This window comes from Anopheles bellator, chromosome 2, assembly GCF_943735745.2.
Source record: "Anopheles bellator chromosome 2, idAnoBellAS_SP24_06.2, whole genome shotgun sequence".
In the NCBI taxonomy this organism is placed as follows: domain Eukaryota; kingdom Metazoa; phylum Arthropoda; class Insecta; order Diptera; family Culicidae; genus Anopheles; species Anopheles bellator.
The window spans coordinates 70,632,044-70,657,502 of NC_071286.1; the positions used below are offsets into that span (position 1 = coordinate 70,632,044).

The 25,459-nt window shown below is 53.0% G+C and overlaps 3 protein-coding genes across 3 annotated transcripts; 1 reads left to right on the top strand and 2 right to left on the bottom strand.

Annotated features, from left to right (window-relative positions):
- Positions 1-712: 712 nt before the first annotated feature.
- Positions 713-15,879, bottom strand: LOC131207964 (mucin-19). The gene is made up of 11 exons (XM_058200600.1): positions 15,703-15,879; positions 11,490-11,834; positions 10,491-10,786; positions 7,188-7,355; positions 5,056-6,635; positions 2,987-3,871; positions 2,715-2,846; positions 1,852-2,630; positions 1,566-1,785; positions 1,066-1,488; positions 713-1,005 (listed from the first exon to the last, which is right to left on the bottom strand). The coding sequence occupies exons 1-11, from the start codon at positions 15,877-15,879 to the stop codon at positions 713-715; spliced, it is 5,298 nt and encodes a 1,765-aa protein (XP_058056583.1).
- Positions 15,880-16,709: 830 nt separating this feature from the next.
- Positions 16,710-18,246, bottom strand: LOC131207965 (uncharacterized). Its single transcript, XM_058200601.1, has 2 exons — positions 16,969-18,246; positions 16,710-16,904 (listed from the first exon to the last, which is right to left on the bottom strand). The coding sequence occupies exons 1-2, from the start codon at positions 18,244-18,246 to the stop codon at positions 16,710-16,712; spliced, it is 1,473 nt and encodes a 490-aa protein (XP_058056584.1).
- A 1,037-nt stretch (positions 18,247-19,283) lies between these two features.
- LOC131207966 (uncharacterized) lies at positions 19,284-19,919 on the top strand. The gene has a single exon (XM_058200603.1). The coding sequence runs from the start codon at positions 19,284-19,286 to the stop codon at positions 19,917-19,919; it is 636 nt and encodes a 211-aa protein (XP_058056586.1).
- Positions 19,920-25,459: the final 5,540 nt, after the last annotated feature.

The following is a 25,459-nucleotide window of genomic DNA, read 5'->3' on the forward strand; positions in this document are numbered from 1 at the left end:
TTGCAATCGATAGCGACTACTTTGATGGAGACAATATCGATTTTTAACCATAAACAGATATCGTACAATTCATCGAATTTCGGGAACTTTTTGTACAAATTAGTATTAAGTGATAATCATTTTCGTATGATCAATCTAAAACAAATCTCTTACTTGCTGCCTTGTGCCCGATTCGACTAGTGAAGGCTATCGCCATGGTTGCTGATGGTCAACTTTGTTGTCTTTAATTGCTTTTTAACGAACGTAGCCGACTTTGGACTACGATTGGCAATGGAAATGACCACTCTTGGCTCTATCCCCCCGCGCGAGCTCCGGTTATCAGGTTTTTAGCATCGTGTGTTATGATGGCGTAGTAGATGGGAGAACATAATATATGACAAAATTCACCTATTGGGGAGGGAGTGTATAGGAGCTCCCCGATGTTATTGCACCAACGCACAAACACACACCCACACACACCCAGCCACACAGACAGACAACAAGGAAGCAGGCCACAGGCAAAACATAAAAGCGACGCACAGCAGCATCCACAGCCATGGCCACCCGGGAGGGCGGGGGGTTGGGAGGAAGTGGGATTAGCGTAGCGGAGCCGAAGCCCGACGAGAGGTGTGGTGGGGCGTTGGGCGTAGCTCTGCGCACCCCCACTGGCACCCCCAGCCCTAGCGCGGCAGGCAAAAGCGGTCAGCGCTCAGAAGCGAAGGGGGGAGGTGGGCTAGGAGCAGATGCACCGCTCCAGTGCACGTCGGCGGTGCCGCTTGGGCGGGTGCAGCTTGCGCCGGGACGAGTGGCGCCGTACGACCTTGGCCACCTTCGTTGGGTGCTGCTGGACCGGCTGGCGCCGCTTGCGCCGCGGTGGCGGTACGAGAAACGATTGCAATACGTACGTCGTTGTGCTCGACAGCCCGCTTCCGGCCTGTCCGGGCTGCCCCGCTTGTCCGATGCCGGCCACCGTCTTCACGGAACGCGATCCGATGCTGGGGCTGTGCCCGTTAGCCGCACCGTGTCCTGCAAGGAGTTCAGGTGTTAAGGCGTCCAGCAGCACTCTTTAACCCCACCGGAAGTTACCGTTTCTGGAGCTGGAACTACGGATCGAGCCATTCGATCGCTCACTGCGATGCGATCGATGCGACGAGGATCCGGACACGCGCTCCGCCGATCGTGCCACCACCGGCTGGTCCTTCGAGACGTAGCGTGTGCGGCGCGGTCTACGTGGCGGCTCCACGACCCCACCGTTCGGGAGGTCCTCCGAGGAGCTGGGGTTCGATTGTAGCTTCTCCTTGCTGCACATGCGCACCAAGCGCCGGCTCGATTCACCGCCGGACGTGGACAACTGTAGGCGGCTCCGTCGGCTAGAGCCGGAGCGGGACGACAACCCGTCGGCCGTGGAACCTGCCGACTGTACCGAGGACGATCCGCGCATCGAGTGGCTTCTCGTGAAGACACCCTCCGCCCGGTGCCCAATACTTTCGTTCGACGATGCCGATGACACTGTGGACGGAAACGGACAGGATTAGGTGGTGAATTAGGATCCCCGGATCACTGGCGCCCGGTACGGCGGTACCCACCTCTTCCACACTGACGGTAGTGGTGGCGCTTAAGACTATCGTCCAGATTCTTGGACACCTGCACACCCCGCGACTTCATGATCTTGTTCGTGGTGGAGCACTCACGGATCGTGCCGAGCGTACAGCCTCCGTTTGACAGCCGCCGATGGTGGTCACCGCCATCGTTCAGCTCGCTCAGGATACTCTCGACGCTCTCCCCGTTGGACATGTTGTTGACAACCTGCAAACGGTGGGGTGAACGGTAAGTTAAGGGTACACAAGGAACGGGCGCGCCCGTGTGTCTTACATTCAAAATTTCATCCGCAGCCCGGGTGAGCTCCTCCAGGATGCGCTCATCGCGCTCGAGATCCTTCTTGCGATCGTACGGGGCCGCATCCTTGCTGGTGGTGGCCGGTGGCGATGCATAGTCACTCAGCCCACTGGCCGCCGTCGCTGCCGTTCGTTGGGCTGCTTTCGGTTTGGGCTGAGCAAAATGGGCCAGATTTTCGTAGTGCGGTCCTTCGGCGGCGGACGAAAGCGTGGACGTGGTCACGCTGCTGCTGCTGCTGTTCACGCTTACGCTCGAGTTGTGTCCACCGGTGGTGCTGGTCGGACCCTTGCTGGCGGCAGCCGGCAGCTTGACATCGTCCACCTCGTGGCGTAGTAGATCCGGTTTGTCGTTCGTTAGCTGCCAGCTGGTGGCCGTCGCCGGGCCAGTCGGTACACCGGACCGCCGCATAAAGGACGAGGTTAGGGTGGCCGAGCGTTGGAACGCCGAAGCCGTGGCGATCGATGGGGTCGTTTGTGGTTTACCGGTTCGGACCGATCCGGACGACTGCTGCTTGTTCGGGTTTACGCCGAAGAATGACAGTTCATGATCGCGCAGTTGCCGCGCCCCGGACGAAAGCCGGAGCGAGGCCCGCTCCTCGTTGGCGGCGCCGGACGGTGGGCGAGACCCGCCCGCCGTGGCCGCCGCCGCCGTCGTCGTTGTCGTCTTGGTCGGAATGTGTCTTCGAAAGTTCGTTGACTGCTGCGGAGCCGTCGATTCGTCGTTCGATTGGGACTTTGTGGGCAGCGTGAGCGGATCTGGAAGAAGGATTTGAACGAAGAAGAACAAGAAGTTCCGATTATGGTCTCCGAGTGGCGAGAAAAGTGTGTTGGGAACCGCACCTGGACTAGAGCTACGGGGCGAGGGCAGTTTCTTGGCGGGAGTCGGACTTTTCAACTCGATCGACATCACGTTCGACGGCTTGACTGCCTGGCGACTGATCCGGGCGGCCGAGGGCTTCACGATCTCGAATTCTGCGAATGGGACAGTAACGAAAAGGAAACGAGTCAGAGGATTTGCAAGACCAAGGCTCCCGTTCTGTTAGTTCACTCGGTGCAGATGGGGGTGGAATGCGGCAAGCTGCGCTACAGACGTCGGAACAGTGCGGACTCACCTGCGGACGAGTTCACCGACGCATCCCGGGCCGTGTAGTTCTTCTGAATGTTGCGCTTCGCCTTGATCCGGCTCCAGCTACCCGACACCTCGGTGGTCAGCTTCTCCTCGGTCCCGGCAGCAGCCGCCAGTGATCCATCGGCCAAGCTACCCAGATACCGGTTGACTTCCTCGTCCGCCTTGGCACTGTCGCTGTCGCTGTCGTACTGCTCGGCCGCATCGTACAGTCGTCTCAACTGGGACAGCTGCTGACTCAGCACACTCGAGCCGAGCTTCTTGAGGCGTGGCGCCGCGATCGGTTTGCTGGCCAACCGATCCGCCTGCACGATATCGTCGGCCGTGCTCGATCGGCGTACGGCCATGTTTTTGCTCACGTACGCCTCCAGGTCCGACAGGCGTGACTCGTTGGTCAGCGAGCGCCGGGTGCTGATCATGCTCGTCGGCATCCCACCATACCGTGAGGAGTGGCCAGCGGAGTCGGCCACCCGGTCCAGTGGATCTCCATCGAGCGAGGACGCATACTTGCCCACCTTTAGCTTCGGGTACTCGACGTAGATGCTGCTGGCGCTGCTTGACTTGGCGATCGATTGGCTGCCGGTCCCGATCAGCTGAAACGCCGAATGGCGCCGTGGTTTCGTAATGTCCGCGGACAGACTGAGCTGCTGGTGGTACAGGGGCATCCCACTCACTGGGTCCTCCAGGGAGTCACGCCGGACGGCCTGTAGGCTTTTCAGCGCTTCATCGAACTGCGTTGCCGAGCGCATCGTGCGCATGATCAGCGAAGTGGACTTGAGGGCGTCCACCGGCCCGGTTGTCGTTGTCGCAGCCGCCGCTGCCGCCACCGACGTCATATCGATCAGGATCTTCGTGGTCGACTTCGCGTCCGCTGGAGCGTTTTTCGGTGGGTTTCGAACAATCCGTACCGCAATGTTGAGTGATGTGCAAGGCAATGGCATTGGGTGCGATGGCGTGGCGCAAGCCGTGTTAGGTGAATGTACAGGTGTGGGGAAAGGGCGTTACACGGAGGTAGGGGGGGAGTTTCCACCGGAGAGCGAGAGAGCGAGAAAGGGAAAAAAGAGAGAAAAACGGGAGATAGTTCTAAGTTCATTGGGATCGGCCTCCAGCCAGAGCACAATACGAGGGGCGTTCAAAAATTTTTGCGACATTTGAATTTTCTCGGGCTGCGTACATCCAATTTTAGATTTAGGCGTTAGGTTGCTACACATCTCAGTAGGTTACGATGAAAAATTTGGCCATTTCGAGTAATCGGTCAATGTTTTACAGCTGTCTTGGTCATCGTCTTGGGTCATCGTCGACTTTTCTCCACTCCGAAAAAGGATGGGAAAGAATCTTCGTCAAATTTTGTGTGAAAAACGAAATTAAGAGCTCGGACGCTATCGGAATGTTGGCTGTGGCTATTATGACCATAGCTATTATGCTATTATGACCATAACTAGCGCTTATCGGTGGTTCAAATTTTTTTCAGAGGCCCTAGAAGCCGTGAACGTCGAAAAGCCATGTTTGGTGGAATGTGAACAGTTTTGCTTACAATTTTCTTCGATTGCAGGGTTGTGGTGCTTCATGAGTTGTTACCGGTAGAGAGAACGATCAATAATGAATATTACCTGCAAGTTATGCGCAGTTCGCCCGAAAAAATCTGTCACAAATGCCCGGAGTTGTGGGAAAACCAAAATTCCTGTTTGCTGTTTGTTTTTGAATTTTCCTGTTTTCAAAACTTAAATTACCTCTTCGTGGTCAATTAGTTTTAGAGTACACAAACCTCGACGATGGCCCAAAACACGCCCAAGCAAAACAGCTGGCAAAAATTGACTGATTATTTAAACTGGCCAAACTTTTCACCACAAGCCACTGACATGTGTAGCAATCTAACGAAACAAAAAAAACCGAAAATCGGATGTACGTAGCCCGAAAAAATTCAAATATCGCAAACATTTTTGAACGCCCCTCGTACGTTCGTTTGAACAGACTGCCGAAGATGGAGGTTATGTCGCTTGAAGCCTATGTGGGTGTGTGGGTGCGTGTCTCCTTGCACAGGTGTTAATGGTAAGCCGAGAAAGCCACACGCGATCACACGACGCCCCGAGAAGTGCTTACCTGTGGTGGTGTTCCAGGAGCTGGCCGCAGTCGGCGTGAGGTTGATCTTCGTCGAGTAGCTCCCGGCCAGTGGCGATACGCTCTTCGGTTCACCTCCAAGATCGACGCTCAGCCGGTTGGTGGCCGTCTCGCCCGCCACTGTCCCACTGACCGGCCTCAGCTTCACGCCCCACAGGCTCTCGCTGCTCTCCAGGTGTTCACCCAGCACGTACGGTTTCGGTTTGACCGGTTTGTTTTTCAGAATTCCCCGGAGCGATATCTCGTCCGCCGAGTGGCCATCACTGTCATCCGAAACTGACGTTCCCGGAGCGCTGGACGGTGCACTGGGTGGTACAAACTTTCGCGGTGTCGGTTCCGGCACCGGTCGACTAACGCCGATCGTTGTGGTGACTACCACCGGCACTTCCGCTTCCTGTTGGGGTGCTTCCAGGGCACTGCTTTCACCCGCCACACCATCCTCGATCAGCATGTATCCGCCGGCAGGCGACGAACCCGATGGCCGTCGGCGGCGCCGGAAGTTGTTGGTCGGTGGTGGCTTCTCGTCCGTTTCGACGATGTTCACCCGGCCCGAGTCGGCCGTGAAGTGGACCTCGGTTTTACAAAACTCGACCCGCTTCTTGTTGCGGCTCATCTCGTCGATGAACGTGTGGCTGAACCCGTTCACGTTGACGGACGATTTGCGTTCGAACATGCTCCGCAGACTGTCCCGCACGTAGCTCGTCTCGTCGACGGCGATCGAGTGTCGCTTCGGTTCTTCGTCCTGTCCATCCGCGTCGGCCGATCCTCCGGCTTCGGCCTTGATCTTGATCACCATCGCCGGGTTAGGCTTCGGGGTGGCCGTTGGCCTCTGTTCACCCAGCGTCACGATGGTGGCCCGCTGGTAGGCGCTCTCCGTAGGAGCTCCTCCGCTGGACCAGCTCGAGCTGAGCTCGGATGAGCGGCCGATTCCACTATCGGTGGACGAGTCCATCTTCCCAAAGCTTCCACCGAGCGGTTGCTGGGTCATGCGCTCGAAGCCGTACGATTTGCGGCGCGAATGCCAATCGTCGGGCGCCAGCACGGCGGACGCGTCCGGTGGCTTCTTGGTGGCCGACTGCAGACTGTTGCTTTTGTAGTTCGAATCGGACGAGCTGCTCGTCTCGAGCTGCCCGAATCGAGTCTCGACCTCGGTGATCGTGACTCCCGTATCATCACCGGAATCACTCGGCCTGCGGTTCGATGGCTCCTCGCCCGGGCTCATGTCGTCCCGGTACAGACACTCGTTGCTGAGCCGCCGCAAACGTCCCCGGATCTCGCGCAGGGATTCCGCCGTCAGGAAGGACGTCTTCGGGGGTGACTTCGGGGGTGGTGACACTTCCGACGGCTTGGCACTGCCCGTTGGCTCCGTTACGCTCTTGAGAATGTTGTCGAGGGCCACAAAGTCGATGTGATTGTTCCTCATGGCCGTGTTGAGGCGGCGCCCGTTTTCCAACTCCTGGCAGATGCGGGACACACTGACGGAGTTCTCGGGCAGATCGATCGGCCGGCTGCTGGTCCTGGGGCGAAGAAAGGGAAGGGCGATCAGTAGTGGACAGCAGCTTTAACTGCTAGGCGAGCAGTCGCTATTTATGACGCGACTACCCAATGGTGGTGTCTGTAGCGAAAATGTTAAACCACTCGACAAGTCTGGCCCCCCTCAGAGATTTCAACATGGCGCACGAACTTCCTACGCAGTTCGGTTAACGATGTGTGAATGTTTGCGGGCCCGGACCACGCACACGAGCGGCCCCCGATTGGATCATGCATCGCGGCTGCACCCCCCGGGGCCTTCAGTTCAGTTCCGTTCTGACTGATTTGAATTTCAAGTGGATTATTCATCATCGCCCCGTCGCGATCACGCGATGCAGCATTTTGTTGCTGGCAACAGGCGCACGGGTAGGCAAAACAATCGAATCGCAGCAACACGCGCGAAAAAAGAAATTTAACAAATGGCACAACATAATTACACGCCCCGGCAGGGGCTCCAGAATGGCTGCGGTCGGAGCGAAAAATCGAATGCCACCACGAAAGGGGAGTAAATCACGTGACGGGTCCCACTGCCTACTTACCTCGGGGTGGTTTTCCTTGGAAACTGTAATGATCGCCGTATTTTGCTCACTCGCTTCCACTGCGTGGGCTCGACGTCGTCATCGAAGTTGGCTTCGTCGCGCTCGGTCGAAAGGTCCTCGATCGAAATGCTCTTACCGCGGGCCAGCGGAATGTTGCCGCCGCTTGGACTGCGGGCCGACCGACCGGAAATCCCGGAACGCGCGTGTAACGAAACGAAATGGGAGAGAAACGGATTAGATCTGTGTCTGCAAGGCTGTCTGCGGTCTTCGCTGACGAATCAATCGCTGGGACTCAGCGTCGGATCACGCCACAGTCTCACTCGGGCCTCTCAGAGCGGGCTGTCTCCGGTTTGTGGGCGGCAGGGAGCTCGAGACCCCTACGCAAGACCCGTGCAATATTTTGCCACACCCGCCAGCGATCCACAGCGCGATAATTCAAGCTTTCTGCTCATTATCTTATTGCGTACCGATTGCAAGACTCACCGAAAGCCACCGACGGGCTACACGGGCTGCACTTAATCTAATTATCCAATTGGCTAATGAGACGAACCACCAAACACACTGTTCCGCACCGAAAACCCGTTCGATCTCCGACACCGGTTGTTGATCGACCGATCGTTGCGCGAAGAATGAAGCAGTCGCGGGCACCAGACTACTCCACCGACGGGCGGACCCCCAGGAGTATGCCTCCCCCGTGTGTATGTGTTTGTGGCGATGTCACACTCGGTGCCGAAATCCCACGTACCAGAAACCGGCACCGGAGCGTCACTCTCTCACAGGCTGCGATGACGGTGGTGGCGCGTGGTGAATCATGGCGTGTGCGGAGCTGTTTCTTTTCTTCATACTTTGCCCAAACAAAGGAGGAAACATGCCCAAACAACCGATTGGACGCACCGGGGGCTTATGATACCTCAAACAATTGCCAACCGGGGTGGCCGGATGTCATTATTTCTTTCGCCATATGTACCGGCAACATGATTGAACATGGTGCTAAAGTATTGACTGCCGTTGGCGCGGCTCGAACAATTCTCGCACAATTGGGCACGCCACACTGTCTGGGGCGGGCGACAGACCGATCTGCGCCGCTCCCGCACTCTTGTAGGTGGTCTCATAAACTTGACTTGACGCCCAAATTTGGAACCGAACTCGGCGGCCGAGAAGGCCGAAACGCCATACGGGTAGAAGCTCTACAGGGTGGCAACGAGAAAGTTTTAATTTTTAGACCTATAGGTCCGATCTTTGTTTACTGTTTGAAGAAGTACTATGTTTATCGTTTATTTATACGTGATAAAGTTAGTGCTTGCGTTTCGTTCACCAGAAAATTGTAATGGTTTCTTATAAATAACAAATCCAGATCTTGCATCTTCAAAACCTCATAAACATTCAGATGAAGAGCAAGCTGTCAAATCTGAACTTGATCAGATCATTCGTGTACAGGACCATCAAACGTTTCAAGGAAACTGGTACAGTTGTCCGCAGAAAGAAACCGGGGAAAAAACGGACTGTACGGACTTCAGCGGTAATCAAAGCGGTGAAGCGGTATTCGACGAAATTTGACGGTCCGCTCGGGAAAAAAATGGCACGTGATATGAAAATGAGTCACACCTCCATGCAAAACTTAGTCGAAAAAGATCTTCGGTATAGTCCTTTTAAGAAGCAGGCGATTCATGGATTATCTCTCTAAAATATTGCCGACAGGGTTGTCAAATCTCGGATGCTCCTGAAGACGCACGCAGCTCACAACATAATTTTTTCGAATCAAAAACTGTTCACTTTGGAGGCAACTTTCAACAAGCAAAAAGATCGTGTCTATGGTGGAAGTCTTCGTGATATACCGGCCGATAAAAGAGAGGTAGAGGTATGATAAAATTGGGGTCTACCGGTACCAAAATGCATCAGCTGTGATGGTTTTGGGGAGCAATATCAGCAAAAGGCAAACTACCACTGTTATTCATCGATCGGGTCGTGAAAATCAACAAGCAGTACAACATGCAAAACGTTATCAGAAGCCATTTGCTTTTTTGTGCCAAGGAACTTTTGTGAGATGAAGATTTTTGCTTTTAACAAGATTCAGCACTTTTACATAAAGCATTGGTTGTTCAGAAATAGTGTAAGCAAAATTTGCCATGTCTGAATGGTCCTCATCGTCTTCCGATTTGAACCCACTCGACTTCAGTATCTGGGGATACATGCTAGGAAAGTTAGGCGACCTAAAGCATATGAGTTTGGACACTTTTCAGAATCGTTAAGTCAAAATCTGTGATGCTTCCGAAAAGCGACTTCGGGTCGTAATCAAACACAAAGGTGAAAAATTTGAATTGAACTAAATACATTGTAAGTTTACTACTGTTACATGTTATTAAAACAGCTAGAGGAGAGAAAAAAAGTATTCTGATTTTTATGACATAATTTAAGTGTATCACTTTCACGTTGCCACCCTGTAGAATCGGTGGCAAATCGGTGAGGTGTCTCCACGAACCTGTCACCCGATGTGCCGCTCGATGTGGTGTAACATTGATTGCATTTTGATGAACTGTGCGATGCTCCCGAAACACCATGCTTCGATCCCCAGCGCGTAATGAACCCGAACCGGGTTCGTCGCTTTCGAAGTTTTTCGTTTTTCGGTTTCTTTTCGCTAGGCGTTTGTGAAGCAATTACTGCAGTAAATGAACTCACAGGACCGCGGGTGCTGCGTGTGTTCGTGAGGTACACCGTGCCACGCGATTGGCGATGAAAACCCGTTGGCTGTACGAAGAAATTCCGTAGGTGTACCGATGACATAACGAACTGTATCAACGCGTGCTCGCGCGCGCCCCCTTTCGGCACTGCCGGTGATGGCATTTTTACCAAAATGGTCGACGCATATCCTATCGCCTACATTCTTTCGACTTCGCCCCCCTCGTGCCCCCGGGACAGGGAGGGTACGTTCTTTTCGTTTGCAGAAGAATTGCTGTCGATTACTGGCGCGGGAGCGGGAGCCGGTTAATCTGATTTATGGAGCGAACTGACGGGGACGGGATTCCTTCCCGCAAACGTAGGCCCGACCGATCGACCGGTACCGGTATGAGGTAAGAGATATTTCCACTGTTCCTACAGCTGATGCTACACGCCTGGCTAACCGAGGGTCTTTGTCTTTCGAGTGTGGACCACTTGGCCCACTTGACCGAAGGCAATGGCCGGCGGTGCAAGGTGGGATCAGCATTCCAGTGACCAGTTTCAGGGATAATGCGCCACCTACCTGCGGCACCGAGAGGATGCTAATGTCGGTGGCGAGACCGACTTGTCTAACTTCTAAACACTTACCGTTCTGATTCGACTGCAACGGTTTGCGCTGGAGCGTAAGATCGATCGTTCGCTTCCGATCCGGCCTGGCTGAACCTGCCATACCGCAGCGGGCTACCGGTGATGAGGCTGGAGGTTGCTGTGGCCGGCGGGTTCGAGAACAGTGATTCGTGGTTGGCGGCGGTGGAGATGCCAGTGAACCGGGCCGAGAACGACTTGGCCGGGCTGGCGAGTGACAGCGTTGATGGAGAGTTCTGGGTGACGGCAGCAGCGGACGGCATGTCGTCCGCGGGACCCGATCGGGTAAAGCTGGAGCCCTGTCGGCGATAAAGGGGGCAATGTAAATTCATTACGATCTGCTTCAAAAAACTCACAAAAGCCTCAAGACACATCACGCCGATGATGATGCTTCTAGTGGACCAACTCGGGCAAACCGAACGGCAGTAATTGGACTGCGGGTGAAATTATTTGCGCTCGCGGGTCGACCGCCTACACGCGCGCGTGCCAAGCCTCGAAGGTTCCAGGCCGATGTTTGGCCTACAGATGGCACATGCGGAGCGCCCGGTCTAAATTTGGCAGCCAGTCTGCCCATCTAGGGGCCAAATGTCAAAGCCATGCCGCGAGCCGCGTGAGTTGGTATTTTATTTTGTTTCGATTTGGGCGTTTCGGTGTGGGCATTGAGGGTAATAAATAAATAAGGCATGCAGAAACAGCGGCACTGCTTCATCTAAACAACGTGAGACTTAAAGGGGCCGATGCGGCGGTGCACTAATGCTGTGATCGGAGGACAGTATTTGAGATCGAGCGCCTGAGCTTTTCCGCGCCACTCGACGCAGGAATGCACAACAACACCTCACGGGGTGACAGCGACCAGCAACGATATCGTCGGGCATCTTGATTAGTGAAAATATTTACTCGATCTCTAGTCCTTGGGGCGATGCGAAACTCAGAGTCTCGCGCATGATCGCATGCACAATGGACCAACCAAGCGCCTACGTCCTCTCTCTCTCTCTCACTTACCAGCAGTCTACTGGAACCGGCCAGCGATCGGTGGAACGGGGAACCGTGTGCCAGACGGGGCTGGTGGTGACTGGGGAAGCCATTAGCCGTGAGTGAGCTGACCAGTGCACTGGATGCGCCGCCCAGGTGCGCTACAGGAACGCCGGACTGGCCGGCGCCAGTGCTGCTCGAGATTTCCTGGTGCTGGTGTAGGGTCGACGTGGACCAGCGGGACGAGGTGGTTTGCACGGTTTGCGCCCGGACCACTTGCAGCGAGCCGCTGGACGTGCGGGCCTGAAGGATCTCCATCTGCTTCCGCTGCGTGTGCTGCGTGCCGTCCGGTGTCGACAGGTTTTGGGCGACCATCTGTGCCGGGGAACGACAGAGAGAGAGAGAGTGAGAGAGAGATGGAGAGAAGGAGACCAGGGTCTCCGGGTGGTGGGACACATGCACACTGGGGAAAAGTAAACCGGCAAATCGATCGATCAACCGAACTCCGGACGGGTGGAAACCCGCATCTTAAACGCTCGTTCCAAGGTCACCCGGTCATCGTGGCTGCGCGCCACCCCCCGCCCCCCGGCCCCAGACAAGTTTCGAACGGATCTGTCATCGCCCTCGGAAAGGGGAAACGCCACGGCAGCGAGGCGACTCGTTTTTTCTACGGCCCGCCGTAAACCGACACCCGGGAATTGGACCGGACGATTACATTATGCTGCGCGCACCGGAGCATAGTGACACATAGACCGGCGCCATCGTATGTTGCAATGGAACTTTGTTGCCTCGATTCGGCCCGCGTTTCAGCGTTGCCAAACGTTGATTGACGGAGTTCCTGGCTTTGATTGAATTTCGCCTCATTCCGAAGGAGGTGCCAAAAGACACAAGACACACAGAGAGCGGCTCTATCACGGGGCGGGCGAGCTAACCGTCGCCAATCCGTCGCTAAAACGGTGGTCGATAGTTAGCGTAGCTAATTGGCGAGTTGGCGAGAGAGAACGAAACGAAAGCTGCCAGCCAGCCAGCCAGCGGAATGGGGCCAACGGGATACGCTTCTGTGCAAATTACGCAGAACCAATGTCGATGTCGCCACGCCATTACACGGTTGGCACTGGCGCCTTCCGAGGGCCTTTCAAGGGCGTGGGCAAAGAAAAGTGACCATCGGCCGTTTGGGTACGGCCAAAGTGTCACCCTACCACGCGGTGACCGCTAATCTGGGCGACCTGCTAATCTGTCCGGTGAGGTTGGCGTGACGAATTTATCGCTCGCCAATCTCGCGCCAGTCCGCGTCGATCCCGGTGATTTACCGTAATTGGTAGCTGCGCACGTTGGTTTTAATTAATTGCCCACCCATCGGCCGTGCGTGCGTGCGTGCGGTCAGTGCAGACCCTTGTTAGGAGCCACGACACCTCTCTCGGCGACGATCAATTACATATTCATTACCAGACACTCGCGCCGATCGGCGGGGAGGATCGAACCAATCTCAGGCACGGTAGCAGGTGGCAGGCTATTAATAGCCGTGGCCCGTGGCCCGTCCTTCAACTGCAAAACGGTCTTAAAGTACCACACAACAATGTCCGCGATGTGGGAAATATTAGTTAGCGGTTCGATCTATTCCTTTTGGGAACGAAAACCCTCCTTCGAATGCCGCGGCCTTATCCTTAACGGGTTTAGCAGCCTTTCAATGCAGCCAAATAATCCCCAGGGTATGTTTGGTATGTTTTGGAGGTAGATGTGGCAAACAATAGACCCTTCGAAGGGCTTCGAAGTGTTGTAAGTTGTAACAGAAATTCTGCCAATTACATGTGCAGCGCAGCACTTTTTGCGCAAAGCGTAGTGAACCCAGCTGAAGGGGGTTTGTGGTGATGATTACTTCCTCATGAGCAGCAGTTTACATCACCGCCCAGCTAAGCTACGGTAGGATGGCGCACGGAACACGGTGCAAAAATCCATCATCCATCCGTGCGCTTACATGAGTGCAAATGTGGTTCGCGAAAGTGAACATAACCACTCATTATGCGCCCATTCACGCCATTCGCTGCTTCCGGAGTGCACCGTTACCGGATCGGTGCACCGTTTTTGTCAAATTCTCGGTACTTATTAAAGACCAGATTAACTAATGTATGTAAATATTAGACTACCGCATTTATCTTAAACAGGGCGCTTCATTATCGACACATTTTTTCATTTGGTTATAAAAAAGGGTGAATATTTTTCAATGCTTGAACATTTGTTTGAAAGGTTCATTCGTGAAATTTATGTATAAAATATAATTTTGGATGCAGAAAATTGGTAAATATGAAAAATTTATTTCCAAAGTGGTAGGTCGTCAAATCGTTCGTCAAAAGCACATTTTATTGAAGCTTATTTCCCCCTCGGTGGCTATGCTAACAAGCAGTATGGTGGTTCGGAAAATCCACGAGTGACTGGTGCGGATTTTAACTGATTAGTTTTTCGGCAAAATTGAAGCTAAGAACTTGGACAGCGCTACGTGCCATACAGCGACAGTCACAATCGATATTTATTGTAAGCGAACAAACCGGCAACTATTGACGACCTCACGACCGAAATTCAAATTGCTATTGACGAGATAGGTCCACATACAATCGAAAATGTACTTTGACCATAATTGTTTTCCATAAAAAAATGTTAAGAGTTAAGCATTCAAAAGTTCAAGCATTGAAAATAACTCCCTTTGCATTGAGGTTCTCACCGATCCGTGGGTCGATCGGTGACATCGTAAAACAGTCCTTTCTTCGCGGAGTGTGCATTGTGATTGTACTTTATTGCATCTCGATGACCTGCACAGCGAGACGGTGTGACCTCGATGGTTCGTTTGCCGTTTGGTCTGCGCGGAGGATCCGATGCGCGCTGATCCATAAATTCCCGACCGTCGACCGAGACACCCCGTCCGCGGTCGTTTCCGGGCGACTACCGCGAGGTACTTGACGTTCAATCGCTGCAGTTCGAGGCCGTACCCGTCGTCGTCGGCTGATGAGAGGGCAACCCGGATTGCCGGCCGGCTGGCCGGTTCATCAGCCGGTCAGGGCTTCTGGTGGACCGCGATCATTGTTATTATTAAGTGCCAACCACGGGCCCCAGCAGCTTCACTGTTGCCATTGTGTCGCCCGCCAAAAATGGGAATCTTACAATCAATAATTTTGCCACTCCGCCACATTTCTGTGTTCGTCTTCGTGGCAAAACGGAGCCACGGCCAGACATTCGACAGACTGCTCAATTGTACGCAAATGAGCGCCACGATCGATTTCGAAGCCGATAGGCCATTTTGAACACCCGGCGCGACCCATGTGCACAGGGCCACAATAGATCGGGGGTCGGGGGACGGGCTGCCAGTGGGTAGAGGTCAGCGGGGACGCCATCTAGCGCGAAACCAGGAGCGGCCAATATCGGTATCAAGATCAGACGGTGAAGTGGATCGGTCGGCCCCAGGGTGGAGCGGAGCTGTCAACTCCGATGGTCCATTGTTTCGTGCAAAAAGGGCAAGTTCATTACAAATTCTCTCACCACGAACGAACGGCCGGGCCATGGAAGACGCGCCGGGCTCGATTGTTGCGACGACGACAACTTCCCAGGGGAGTCGGACCGGACGGGTTCGCTTTGGTTTAGTGCCCCCCGTGTCAGAGTGGTTTAAGGACGTTGTAGAGCGCGAAAAACATGCGATTACTGCAAGACTGAACACTTCTTGCTTCCACTGCCACAGACTTTCTCTTTCGGCCACCAAACTTTGAGGTTTACTTTAAGGCGCAATTGGTGTAAATGACCTCTTCGCTTCCTCGACGTGTCGTTTTTGCACCTTCGTTTGGCCGCAGGTTTCCTGTTAAGGTCGATGTCCACTTAAATGTGGAATAATATAAGATTTTATAAACGTTTAAAAATATGTTTTAATATGCAATCTTGCTTTTTGATTATGATTATGTTATTTCCCGGAGCAGACTTTTCTAGAGGTCTTAAAATTTGTGGCACAGCCATCGACACAGGGTTTGGAGTTCTTTGGCCGACAATTCATTATCCAGACAAGAACGGAGAGGAAGCAACAGGCCAAACATAGGTGTCACCGTGGCATGTGGAAGTGATGTTTTGCGACAGTGGACGAGGCCTCTTTTAGCCGCGGGGCCTCCGTTTTCCCTGCACCCATTCCCCGTTGGGAAAACCCCGTTAATTGTGGCGAGAAAAGAAGAGCCACCAGAGGAGACATTCCGTGGAATGGCGTGTTCCTTACCTTGCCGTAGCTGTTGAGCGGTCCGTTCACCCAGCGGTCCGCCTCGAGGCGTCCCGTCAGCAGCGCGCCCGTATTTGGATCGACATGTTGCCACTCGCGCACCTCGCGCTGGAATGGTCCGCGCGGGTTACCAACCGTCGTCGTGCCGCCACCACTTGTCAGGGCGGCCACCTCCATATCGGGCGATTGTTGTCAGATTTTCCCAACGAATTCTCGGACCGGCGGGGCTTTTGTGTTCCAATTTACGGTACGTCCAATCCAATGATGTTTCTGTCCGGTTTCCACAATGCCGACACCAGGCGTCGCTCTGTAAAAGGCAGCGGGAGAGGTCGAAAATGGCGATTAAGTACATTCATTTCAGGCGAGAAAGAAGATTTATTTGAAATGTGCCCATTGGAAATGTGCGGCGCGCAAACCCGAAGACGAAATGGGGTCAACCATGTTCAGGCACACATCCCCGCCGATCCCTGCCACCAGAGCGAGTCCTAACCGACGATGATCCAGGAACGATGAAGAAGCCAACGAACTCGATCGATACGGTTCGAAAGCGTTCGAAATGGTTCGTCTGCTGCCGCCCGTAAAAGGGCCGGCGTATCGGCGAACTGGCATCGGTGCCACTGTAAACGGGTTCCTCGCTTCATCGCATCCGACGGTGTCTTTCGATCGACGGTGCTTCGACGGGTCCATAAAGAACGACGAAGCGCAACCGGTGCAAGTTCAATGCCGCCGGTTACGGAGGGCACTTGTTGTTTATTAAAGTAGAAAAATGCGCACCATTAAGGAAATGGTGATCCAAATGGCGGCAGTTAATGGCTTACTTAGGCTGGAGAACGTTTCTGCCTTGACATTGCATTCGCACCGTCAGTCGGGCCAATGGTTGCTGCGATTTTTCGAAGAAAGAAACGTTTCTTTAGACTGACAGATGGTTGGTAGACATTTTGCGCGATAGGTAAAAATACTTTATTTTGATTTTATAATTTTCCATTAATAGCCAAGTGCACGCATAATTAGTTCCCGCCGGTGAGGCATTTTTTGAACTTCTCCTCGGTCGACTTCACGTGGGAGTCTATATCGACACGGATGGCCGCAGCGCAGATGGCGTATCGCTCGCTCAGTGCCGCCGTTTCCGTCCGCAAGAAGGATTCAAAACTCTTCAAACGATCCTGAAGCTGTGGGCCAAGTGTCGGCAGTGCTTCGATGTACTAGAAAAAGAGAGAGAAGTACTGAATCTTCGGTGCACTAAACGACACGGTTGAAGAAGCGTACCTTCGTCGTGCAGTTCGAGGCTCCTGATCCGCAGATTGACTGAGTCTGGGCGGCATAGGCGGCCCCGCCTCGGAGCTGATCGAGGAAGTTTCCGCTCGCCGCTTGCAGGTAGGGCAACGTGCGAACATCGGCCTGGTAGCAGCCGGAGAGACGTGATACCGAGTACGGTCCCTGGCGGAAGTCGGTCACGTGGCGCTGCAGGCATCGATCCGCCGTAGGCCCGTCACTCACCGTAGCCTCATCGATCAGTGCGGCAGTGGCAGCGGAAAGCTGCGCGGCCACCTCGTCCGCCGCGCCCTGGAGCGTTCGGGAGTAGTTGGCGGACAGTTCGCGGAACAGTTCGCCCGCGAGTCGGTTATGTTCAAGCCCTTGCGAAGCGACCATTTCGGCGAACGTCTGCACCAGTTCCTCGTCGGCTGCGTCGGCCAGACGAGTCTTCGTCCGGTTGTACTCTTCGCCGACCTGTCGCACGGTACCGTTAGTCTGCAGCTCCATTTGGCGAATCGTTTCGGAAACGGAGCGTTCGACGGTGGCGAAATGGTTGGACAGATCTTGCTGTGCGTTGCGCACGCTCGTGTTCGTGGCCACTTCGTGCGCTATGGCATCGGTGCGATCTTTCCCGATGGCAACGAACACTTTCGAGATGTCCCCGAGGGCGACGTTAATTGCACGCACCGGCGAGGTCAGCGACTGGACCATATCCGAGTCGATGAGTGACGCGATGCTGGAGGCATTGTAGCTCGACTCGGGATCTTCTACCTTGCGCAATGCTCCACTGAAAGTGGCCACGTTGCGTACCAGCGTGCTGACTTGCGTCGCGATCGTCGACACGTTGGCCGTCAGACTTTCCACGCGCCTTGGAGCAACGACACCATCCAGCGAGCCTACAGCTTCCGATACCGCCTCCAGCGCAGCGGATGTCGGATCCTCCAAGGACTGGAGCTCTTGCAGCAGCGTTTGCACGGTATCGGTGCTGTTGCCACCGAAAGCGGCAGCCACATGGCCAAGCACCCGGTTCAGTGGGGTAGTAAGATTGTTGGCCAATCCGAACAGTACCCCGGTGGCACCGCTGCGATCCAGCGAGGCGTCATACTTGACGAGAGTGGCGTTGGCCTTCACCACGCTCACAACGCCCGATCCGATGCTGCTACGGAAGGTTGCATCGAATCCGGGCACAGTGTACGGCAAGCCAAAGTCTCCCGCTCCGGTGGAACTGTCGGGAATGATAGCGGTCGTCAGCAGCACCAAAGCCGCCACTAGACCTCTGCCGCTGGCCATCTTAAGGAACGCACTTCGGTCGTCGTCGGTCTATCACACACGGTAAAACACACCCAACTGGTTGGCCACGGATGTTGAAATCATCCCGAAAGCCCCAATCTTGTTTAAATATTCTCTCGCCTCTCGATCTCTTACTTCTCTCCCGTTCGCTCGCTGAAGACTGGAAACGTGGCCGATTCGAACGGTACTTTTTACAGCAGCCCATGCCCGGGCGTTCGAGGTGCGTGCTGAAGATGCGAAGAATCAAAACAGGAAATCTGACCGCAGATCGTGCTCGCAATCCGTCGGCGACCGACTTTCACCGAGGTTCTAGCCCTCAAAAAAGAGAGCCGAGACGGACGGAGTCGGACGCCTAACGAATGTGAAAACCGGACGTCGGCGGATCAGAGGAACAGAAACCTTCCGCCAGAACACGACCGGAGACCATTTCGGTGACCCCGATTTAGATGCGAGCGAATGTAGCAAACATCTACACCAGATTCGGAGCGCAGAAGAACATACCGCATTCTGATGTCACCGAATGCCACTCGTTGGGGACCATTCCTTCGATGTGTCAATTGTTTGGTTAAACTGCCGAACAAGCCACAACAATTGGATTGGTTTTAGCAGTTATTAACTATTCAGATAATCTCTAAAAAGATTTATTAAAAATGACAGCATAAAAATAAAAATTTTACATAACTTTAGGCGTAATTTGAAAATTCGAATATCGAACCCGAAAACCAATAATGCGGCTGCTGGTTTCTCGGTCAATGTTTTAGTTCCCGTTATCTGTCCGTTAGCGTCGTGTATACTTCATTCAGATAGAATACCAGTATTAAGACAAATTTACTGTTGTTTGATCAGATGTACCGTCTTTGGCCCCGTAAATTCGCTGTCACTGGAGCTGCTGCAAGATTATTCGTTTTATATGGTGATCGGTTCACATCGCACCATTATGTGTTTAAGAACGCTTTCCGCATTGTGTGTGGCTGTAGTTTTTCAGGTAATTAATTTCCCACAACCACGATCTATAATTCAACGTGATAAATTAGCGCATGGATATTTTTAATTTTCAGACAGTGTTCTCCATGCCTCGAGCAGACTTCGGCTTGCCACAGGATGTAGGAAACAGTGCCAAAGTAGCCGATCGTGCCACGGCACTGCGTGGGTCGTTCGATGAGCTGGACAATTTCTCCGTCACCATCAAATCGGGATATGCGTTACTCATCCTGATTCGTGACATTGTCCTGTCGATCGCTACGCAGCTGAGCTCCAGCGGAACGTTACTGATGGATTCGATTGTAACGCTCGCCAACAATGATACCGGTCCGGTGAAGGCCTCATTTGGACAAGTCAATCAAGCGATCATATCACTGAACATCCTACTCAACGGGGGGCTCGGTATGGAGCTTAATACTTTAACCAGCAAACTTGGCCCTTCGATGAGCAACCAATTTGTGGACGGATTTAAGGGTATCAGCAAGGCTTTGCAAGCGTTGTCCGTGGCACTTGGTGATCTTCAGAACGGCATCGCTCAAGCACAGCTCGCAGCCGGTAATGGCCCCGTAACATCGAGCCTTGTCCGGAAATTCGTCCCAGCTGCTCTGGTGTACAATGTGCTGGCGGCCCTGGATGGTATCGGATCCGGGGTGCCCAGTGTAATGTACACGATTAAAACTACCCTCGGATAAGATGAGACGAACTCGTGCGTATCTATGGCAAATATACAAAAAAAAAACATTGCCTTTTGCGATTCGCGTGATTGTGGGTGTCGAAAATATGTTGATTAAATGTTTGCTTTTCTATTTTCTCTATCACGTGTGTCCCAGAAAATTGAGCAACAATATTTACCCAGATGAATTCGCATAGCGCTAGCTAAAACGATGGGGTTAACCGTGGTTTTTGGTTGTCAATTACAGTTCCAATTCAACGATCGGTCTGTGGAGTTGAGCTCGGTTCCAAGCTTAATTCATTCCAAACCTTCTCTTGACGTTAATGAGGTACAAAAGTAATCTGATGAACAGCATTAGCTTAGCAGGCACACTGATGCTGATCGTCTGTTACATTCTACAGGTGAGACAAATCATTTGCGACGAATTTAAATCGCTTTATCCGTTATCGCGGTTTTTGTCTTCATTAGAGTGTATCCACCAGTCCTGACTTTGGATTAAATGGTAACATTTCGGGCAGCGTTGAGACAGCGCAAAGGTCGTCGCTTGCCGCGGATCTTATGGACCTCCTGGACGATTACACAATCCCACTCGGCTCAGGCTACCAACTGCTGTACGAGATGCGCGACGCGCTGTATTACATTGCACGAAACTTCGTCGGTGCCGGTGTGGCAATGGCGGACTTTCTCATCGCTCTGGCCGACGATAGTACCGGTATTGTGACACCACCCTTTGTGAACGTGATTCAAGCCTTAGGCCAGCTGAAGACTCTGCTCAGCACGAGATTTGCGGAAGAATTTAGCACGTTTGAAAGTAGCGGAGCGTCGTATATCACCAGTATGATCAGTGATAATTTTAACTACATGTTGGAAGTGATATCCTCGCTCGAAGAAAGCCTCACCACAATGCACAGCACGCTAGTTGATCTGGCGCAAAAAAATGGCCTCGAAGACGGAACTCCCATATCGCCTTCCCTGGCTCGTCACCTGATTTCCCCGCGGCTCGTTAATGACGTTTTGCACGGCATCGTGAATCTGGCGGCCGCTCTTGCACCGTTCCTGTACTCGGTGCACAGCACACTAGCAAACATCGATCAGGCGGACACTTACATCCTAACGGCCAAGAGCGACATCGGAACTACTGTGCTCGGTGCTCATCAGGAAGTTGTTAACTTTAACGCCAGTCTTCGTGAACTGAAAACGGAAGCAACGCAGCGCATTGAAAGTGTTGCACCAGCGTATTACACGCAGCAGCAGGATGTGAACGGTTTACTATCACAGTTACAGGCAGTCCCAACGTTTACTAAAAACCTCCAGAGGGCCCTGGCGTCGTTCAACTCCAGCCTGTCGGCGGTTTCGATCGCCGAAAAGGTACTGCTCCTGGAGCAAACGCTGGCCAACTACATCCTGCAGGCTGCCACGTTCGACGACGATCTGGAGACGGTGTACGGTCAACGTATCTGTCCAGCCCTGCAAAGTGTGGTGCTTGTGCTCGTTTCCGGTGGTCCCCACGCACGCTATTGCTACGCCAAGTACTCCTCGAAGGTAATCGATTTGGCAGTCGACAACGTTTTCGACGTTACCCTTTGCTACGAGCAGGAACTGAATCGACTGTACGCCGTCGAACGACTGATAGGCGATATCGTCGAGCTGGTCCTTTTCAACGTTGCCGAGCTCTTTCTCAATTTATCCACGTGCTTAGAATCTACGCCATGCCCTGGTAGCTGTGATAGTTGCATCAGCACGGTAAGTGAAGCCCATGGAATGGCCTTTTGTCGATGGACTAACTACTTTCTTCGGGTTATAGCTCGGTACATTCTACGCAACTTTATCACGGTTGGCGGATGAAAAGTTCGACTTGATCCTGCAAATCGTCCCTTACGAAGCTGGTGCCAGCCTGCAGCGATTAAGGTCCTGCGTAGCCTTTAGTAAGTTTAAGCTGATAGCCGATGCTCACGATCTGACCGATACGGTATACGATTGCGAGTTGCGAGGCTATTACTAGAGTAGAATGGTGTTCTCTGACTGCAGAGTCAGCATACAGTCTCAAAAATATGGTTCTCTCTAAAAGTAAGCCTCAAAAATATGGTTCGCTAATGTACGCAATGCTTTTTTGTTGCTGGAATGGTGCCCGAGAAACGTATATTTGTGTTGGCCATGACCCCGATACTGTGGCAACAATTTGCAATCGTTCCATCCAAGCAACCATTGAAAGAATGTTTTCCCAGCTAAGAAGACGCTGCAACTCGCTGAGTAGCTGCCCCATTTTCTTCGGTCAAATACCTTGGCCTAGTAGTCTACCGTGTTGATACGCTGAACTTGTTTAAACAACTGGTGCGCTAAAACCATGTTGCCATCATTCCGCCGTCGACGTGGGACAAGTTTCTTAACCCTGTGATCGTATCGCACCGACGTTCAGTTGGTGTTTGGTACCGAAATTTCCCTCATCAACTCCTGATTGGTGGAATTTCCGTTGAATGATCGAAGTCATAACGAGGTCGAAAACGTCCTATATTGAATCATCGTACGTGAACCCGACGGTGACCACCACAAGCTGGTTGCGTCGTCCGTCCGCGCATCAGTCGATGAGCCGTCCTCTCAGCTTCTCCTCCAGCGGCTCAAGTGCTCGGGTGAGTAATGTAAAGTGCTACTCTGGCACCACCCGATGTTTCTTCTTATGGTTCTTGTCCGCATAAACACCTGAAACCCCCGCTATCGGCCTGTGGGGCACCGCTCAAGACAACTAGCTAAATATGGCTAATCACGAACGAGCGCTGGGCTTGAAATTGTTGATTGATTGTCATAACCGAAATTGTACGCTCCAAAAGGCTGGCGGGACTGACGCTTTTGGAGATGGATTTCGGTGGAGTTTGACGGTTTCGGGTCGCCGTTTCCGACAAGATCGTGATCGGCGATTCGTCATCGGCAGGCGCACGCCTATCAACACCAGGCTGTTCTGGCAGCTTGTTTAACATCAGTAATGAAGGTCGATCTTTTCGTCAGCTCCAAACCCGATGGCTGTCCCGTCCCGATGGCATCTTGCTTATGTTTTAAAATTATATTTCCGCACTATAAAGCCACAACCAGCGGCGGTAGAAGCGTGACACATAGTTTCCGTATCGAGTATAGATTTGTCATTCGATAGGCTGTGGATTCGGGGACATTGATCGAAGTCGTAACTCAATATGCGCAGTCTCCGCAAACGTTCATCGGTTGGCGCCATCATATTTCAACTCCGAAACGCACCACACAGAAGTCATCCCGTTAAAGTGGAGCCATCGCGAATCCGCACGGCTGGGCAGCAGGGATTGAAGGCTCATCGAAAACTAAGACAGAAACTCGTTTGCGACTCAGCGTCGTGAAAGCTCAAATTTCCGGTTCATTTAAAGTCTTTCTTCTGCGCGATGCTGCTGCTTCGCGCTTCGTGAAACAGATCGCCGTCTCATCGATCATTTTCAAGCTCAATTAAGCCTCATCGGGCGCTGGCCGCTCAGCGGAACGGAAGACACACAGATCGTAACGCGAGCGTCACGGTATGCTAATGGTTCCCGAATGCTGCTGGGTCTTCGATTTGGTTCGTTTTCTGTTGACCGAAAGGAAAAGAAACCAGTTGCGGCTCATCATGCAACGTCCAACGGAAGCGAGGTGGGTGGCGACCGAGCGTGGCGTGAAGTGAAATGCAATATAATCGAAAGTGAATACATTTTGGGGCCGTGTGCGGACGACGGTCACACTCTGGTTTCAGCTGCCGGCCCAAAGACTCCGATGACGGCGCGATGCATTAACGGCCCAGACATGAGCTTCGTGCCATTCACAGTCACTTCGAAAGAATGTCAAAAGACTGACTGCTGGCAAGCTGAAGAAGAAAGGAGTCCCGAGGAGGATCAAACGTCAAGGATTTGTGGTTGAAGTACAGAAACTTGACGCAGAAAGTTGGCCGCAAAAAAATTCACCTCACCGCAAGCCGAGCCGCGACGAGGTTCGTCGCTTAAAAGTCTTTTGTTTTTGCCCTCTCGTCACTGTCGCTCGGGGCCAATGGCTGGCCACGATCGGATCGGAGAAGGACGAACGATCAGGCTGCGAAACGAACCACTCACACGGCTCGGCTCTTCAACCCGGGGCAACTCACCGGGGCTGACTAATGAAGACATGCTTTTGGTTTTTATCGGCACACTGGCTACACCTATAAATCATGATGGCGGCCAATATTTTGCCACGATGTTTGACGTTGATAAACCATTCCGCATTTGGCCGGCCGATAAGTGGCCAACTCGTAAAAGAAACTCACCAACCGAATCTCGCGAACGACGGACGGGAGAAAACGACTAATCTCCGACTCCGAATCCCTCGCCGCGCGTCGATGTCAGGCGCCAAGTTTTGAATTTGAACGGAGTTCAAGGGCATGCAAATCAGCGTTCGGCCGTTCGGCACCGCAACCCCGCCCCGGGTAATCCGACACCGGCCACCACGCGTCGTTATGATCGCCTTGTGCATAATGGTAGCGAAAGGCTGTGCCATAATTTCGGTAAAATATGCGTTTGACTCATATTTCAACCCATTTTCAGATTGGGCAAAGGATGCATTCCGCGTTTTGGTCGCTATTAGACGCTTGTTAGGGTAAACATTTGGGGCCACACCAACATTTCGAAACAAAAGCAAACCGCCCCATATGGTCTCTCCGCACGCACACGTTCGAACGTTCGAACCGAATAAACAAACTCCACCGCCGAAGAATTAGTCATTTCCTGGCCCCATCAAGCGTGTAATTTCGTGCACCAACCCAGCACGATTGGAACGATGGTCCAAAGGACGGCAAAATCCATTTGCACTGCACTCTTCCCACTCGGTTATTGTTTAATCGCGTCCCGCGTATGCACGATTTCACTTTCGGTACTTCGTCGGTTAATCCAAGATGGGGAGATCCAAGAGTTTCAATATTTGTCAATACACGCTGATCGGTAGCAGCTGCTGTTAAGAAAATGGACCCCGAGTGCGGGAAAGCAGAGCGCTCCGCTAGGCTGTGATTTATTTGCCCAACGAACTAGGTCACGGCGGGCCCAGGGCTGCGGTTCCGGATGTCGGCACGGGATGTGGGTTTGCGCACCTAATGGCGCCCGGATCTCTGCTCTTTTGCTGATGCTATGCAAAGTTCAAGCAAAAAGCAAACGTTGAATTGGGCGCCCAAGCCCAACCACGGAAGAGTTCCATTCTGCCTGCTGCCCGAAGGCTGGCTCAAAAGAAAGCGATTTGATTAATCGATAAACATTTGTCACATTTAATGTCAAACCGTCCTCGGTTCTGCGTTGGTTTGTTTTTTTTTGTGTGTGCCTAATTTGCAAAACAGAACCCGGATCCCCGGAGCGCCAGCACGGCTTGGTTGTTCGGTGAAGGACTCGCTGGCTGCCAGCCACAGAAGCCACGGCGGCGCACCGGTAGTAGCCGTGTCAATAGTTGCGCCGCTAACAAAACAGCCCGCGGCCATGGCGATTTGAATTCAGCAAACGCTTCTTCAGGTGTCATAATTGATGCTGCCCTTATTGGGGCCAGATTCGGGCGGGCTTT